This window comes from Cyprinodon variegatus, unplaced genomic scaffold (assembly GCF_000732505.1).
Source record: "Cyprinodon variegatus isolate N-32 unplaced genomic scaffold, C_variegatus-1.0 Scaffold71, whole genome shotgun sequence".
Lineage (NCBI taxonomy): Eukaryota > Metazoa > Chordata > Actinopteri > Cyprinodontiformes > Cyprinodontidae > Cyprinodon > Cyprinodon variegatus.
Genome location: NW_015150524.1, coordinates 484,745 through 489,413, shown reverse-complemented (window position 1 = coordinate 489,413; position 4,669 = coordinate 484,745). Strand labels below are relative to the sequence as shown.

The window sequence follows — 4,669 nt, the reverse complement described above, 5'->3', positions numbered from 1 at the left end:
ACCTCCGTACACACAGTGACATCCACAATGTGAAGGAAGGCCTTCTGCTCTGTCTAATCTGGCTAACAGAATGCACATGATGTATAATTAATTAAACCTAACAGTGTGTTTATTGTTTTCTTCAAATAAAGTTAGTTATAAAATTCATAAATTAAGAATTATGCAACAAGCATTATTCTCTTACATTCTATAACATTGTTTGTTGATGAAAAAGAGATGTGGGGAGGTAGAAAGACAAGCAACCTTGAAATTCCAGTCATTCCTCATTGAAAGCAAGGTGGTAAACAACTTACTATCTTAAACCAAATGAGATAACAGTTACGGTTGAGTTACATTCCTTTATACAAAACGCAGATAAGCCCCTGATACAGATTAGAGGATTCATTTAAGCGTAACGGTTCTGCTAACCAAAAAGAATCTATTTACAAACTTTCTCATTACGCTGTACTCAAAGTTGGACTTTTGTCTTTTTAACAGTTACTCTCGTAATCACACCTATGACACGTATGTGGGTCGAGGGTATGTGATCGCTGGCATGGACGAGGGCCTCATTGGAGTTTGTATTGGCGAGAGACGGACCATCACCATCCCACCACACCTCGCTTATGGAGAGGAGGGCACGGGTGCGTGTGCACTTAAAATATTCAACTTTTTATATGTTTCTTCTTTGCAGACCTTTATTTATCTTTTTTTTCTGCCTCTGCTGCCAACTTCCTATAGGCTCTAAGATACCCGGCTCAGCTGTGCTCGTGTTTGATATTCACATGATCGACTTTCACAACCCGTCTGATAACACTGAGATCACTGTGACCTACAAGCCAGCAGAGTGTGACAAGCAAACCAAAAAGGGAGACTTCATCAAGTATCATTACAATGGTACCCTGCTGGATGGGACGCCAGTCGACTCCACGTACGTGAAACACCCTAACATGTTTACACAATTTTCAATATCTCAAAAAAAAAAAAAAAAAAAAACTCAATCTGCTGATATGACTGGTTTAATTATTATGCGTGGAGGCTTTGCTCTGCTTCTCGGCTGGAAAACAGTTACAATGTGGGGCTATTAACGCAATTTAAATTTTTGTTTTGGCTCCAGCATTGATTTCAGATAAGGAAAAGAGCATTTTAAACCAACTCAGCTGTTCTTAATAATCAAAATGCTGCTTTGGTGACCATTTCTCTGATTTTTCTGTACAGTGTAAGACTCAGTGAAACTGATAGACAAGACTAAAGCAGGGAGAGCACCATATCAATAGATGCATTGAACATATTGACCAGATTTCAGGACACAAGGAGGTCCAAGTTTTTGTTAAAACCCCCTTTAATAAGTTGTGGGTTTTGTATTTCTATAATATCTTTGTGAATAACACCTGGTTCAAATCCATTGTATAATAGATTATATTTTGATCTTTTAAGAATGCCCTTTCCCTCTTTTTTTAAACTCTATCTTGCTGATGATTAAAGATCTTACACTTCTGTGTAACAATGCTTCTGTGAAAAGATAATATTTCTGCTATAACAGTTTAGATCTTAATGATTCATTTTGGGTTTGGATAACCACTTCTTGCAAGGTGCGGTATACCGTTCATAACATCTTAAAATGTCTTTGTAATAAATTCCTAAAATAAAAACCTTCTTTTTTCTAAGTCACTTTGTTCAATAACAGCTAAAGTTTATTTAGTTTTAATCAACATTATTAAAAAGAGGTTTCTATTAAATGTTGTTAAAAACAAAGAAGTGAAATTAGATGAAAATACAACAAAAGAAACACCATGCAGCAGTTATAGTGATAGTAATAATGAACTTTGCAGGATAGGAGAAAACATGATGTGTTTCCTCATATTTCCTCCCTAACTGAAATGCAGCTTTCTGTTTTATCTACTATGTTTCAGGTATAGTTATGGAAAGACATATAACGTTGTCCTCGGGGCCAACCAGGTGGTGCCGGGGATGGAGGACGGTCTGATAGACATGTGTGTGGGAGAGATAAGACGGCTGATTATCCCCCCTCACCTGGCCTATGGAGAGAGAGGAGTCAGTAAGTGTTGGATAACATCAGCAACATTTTCCTCCACCGTTCATCTGCACACATTGAATTATTTGAAGCATTTACATAAAAAAAAAATGACAACTTTCATTTACTCTGCTCTTCTTTTTGTATCTGACAAACATTTCTAGAATCTAAAAGTTATAAATTTTTAAGTTGCTTCATTTTTCTTTAAAAAAGAGAATATCAAATGTTAAACTGATACGGAGAAAAAATTAAAACCAGGCACCAATTCATTCTGTGTGCAATGAAAAAACATATAATTTCTTGATAACTTGTTACAACAGCAAATCTAACTTTAAAGTTACTATTACTCATTAAATGTACCTGTGATTTAGGAATATGTCTTATTTAAATACTATTCAGGCTTAAATATAATTTATAAATATAATTAGATCAGATTAAAATTAGTTGAAGTGAAACTGATTTGGCTTTCGCTACATGAACACATGCAGATACATGCAGACAGCTTATTGTTTGTTCAAACGGGATAAAAAGGGACAACTTCGCTGTAGACAACTTCCCTGACCCCAGAATGCATTCAGCAACTCAATGGTTACTAAACTCAAAGTACTTAGACACTTTATAACAGTTCAGCCTCAAAATACTTTAAAAAACTTTTAAGACTCAGCTGATATGGTGTGTTGTCGTCAGTTCTGTGCTTAGCCCCTTTCCCCCTGCTTCTATGGATCTATGGCACAGCTTACCATTCTGGGCTCTTGGATCTCTGAACCTATCAGGTATTACCTCAGATAGGAAACCTGTGAAATCCATCTGTTTGGGCGAAAAGAATACTTTGACCTTCTAGCTGTCTTCTTCTCGAAGCCTCATCTTTTTCCAGTGAACGAGTCAGGTGTATTAGCAGCCAGGATACACCCCCTCCTGAGCGTCTCTCCGGGTCACTACAGCCTTCTGTTCTCATACAACCGCACTTGGAAGTTGGTCAATAAAATTTTAGAAACTGAAAAGTTACAAAGATGTTGTTTTATCAAACCTGAGCCAAATAAATCCTGGAGTGTGTCTGAATGTCTGCCCTTCTATATATCTACTCGTCTAGTGACCATGGATGATCACTAATGCGAAATTTAAAGTTCACTACTTTTTCATCCACTAGACGCTCTGACACTGATTTAAAATGGTGTAATCACTTTATAGAACTCTACATAGTGATTAGGGCGGACATTTAGACACAGCCCCAATAAGACTCATTCTGTAACCCTGCATCCCTTTGGTTTACACCACTAAAGAACTCATTGTTGGGTTTAAATCCAGAGAAATGTAAGTTTAAAAACTGCTGACTCACAACCAGCACCTTTTCTCACTGATCCCTTCACAGCAAAGCCTTTTATTAACAGTTTACAACTTAATAGGGCGAGTCTTAAACAGAAAACCCTGTAATGATTATCTGGTAGGATGCAGGTCATAAGACAGTGTGAAATGACCATCTGGCTGGATGGAAGTCACACAACAGTGTGACTTCCTCATGACCTACTGGATGCAGGTCATAAAAGTTTATGACCCTCCTGATTGAATCACAGGACAGAAATGTAGCATCTTATGTCTTCAATGTTTCATATGCCCACACAATAATTTTATAATTATAACTCTAACACTCATGATAAAAGATGACTCAAAATTTCAATGTCCACTCGTCAAACTAGATATTTTTTTTAATTAATAAGTTGTTAGCCGGGGATAAACAGCATCAGCACTAAAAATCAACCAATCAATAAAAAAACTAATCTTAACTAAGCTGGCTACTGCAGGATAGTGTTCAAAGTTTAGGCAGTGGAGGAGACAATTCGTATTCCAGATGTATGATGAGTGTCTCTGAGTCCTGAACAACAGGAAAATATTCTTCCCTTTTCTTGTTGAAGAGGGTTGATCAGCATAGGCCGGATCAACTCACAGTTCTCACATCATGTGAATATGATCTTAAATTCATAAATCCAACACCACCTGGAAGTTGTAATGGATTCCCTTAGTACAATCCGAATCCAACGGTCCAACCCAAAAGAAGACATCAGATTTATCCATGTAGATCGAATAATCCAATCAGAAATACAAATAGTAATCCAAGTAAAAATAAAAGAAGAATTATTCCCCATCTGCTGTTTGATCAGCTAGAAACACGAAGAATTATGTCCAGTTGTCTTATTCCTCTCAGCATTGGTTGGAAAATAGAAAAAGCAAGAAGGGAGGCAAACTGGCTCAAATTTTTAAACCCATCAGATTGGTGATATCCTTTCTTTTGCGCCAACGTTGAGTTATCAAATTACTGGTGCAAAGAAAGAGCAACCTAAATCAAAATTCTGCTTATTTTATATCCTTGAACTCCTGAGCAATGAAATGCCAGTGAAACCCACATGTCCCATGATGGCCACCCTTTTTGACAAAGGCCTCCTTTGTAACAGACAATAATTTAGCCAGCTTGCTAGCGGTCAAATCCTTTACTGCTTGCCATTCCAAAAAAAGTAAAAAAAAAACAATCCACTGGACTTTGTTTCCAAGTTTGAAGATATTTCGCTTCCCATCCAGGAAGCTTTTTCAATTCAAAATGTCAGGAATAGCGTGGAGTTCGAGTTTTATACAGTAACCCATCAAAAACCTCGAACTCGACGC

At 37.1% G+C, this 4,669-nt stretch overlaps 1 protein-coding gene across 1 annotated transcript in view; it reads left to right on the top strand.

Moving 5' to 3' along the window:
- Positions 1-4,669, top strand: part of LOC107083286 (peptidyl-prolyl cis-trans isomerase FKBP9-like) — a 21,444-nt gene that overhangs the window by 13,331 nt on the left and 3,444 nt on the right. The window contains exons 6-8 of the mRNA XM_015372394.1: positions 478-623; positions 721-910; positions 1,893-2,038. Coding sequence (XP_015227880.1) covers positions 478-623; positions 721-910; positions 1,893-2,038 — 482 coding nt within the window. The remainder of the gene's footprint in view (positions 1-477; positions 624-720; positions 911-1,892; positions 2,039-4,669) is intronic.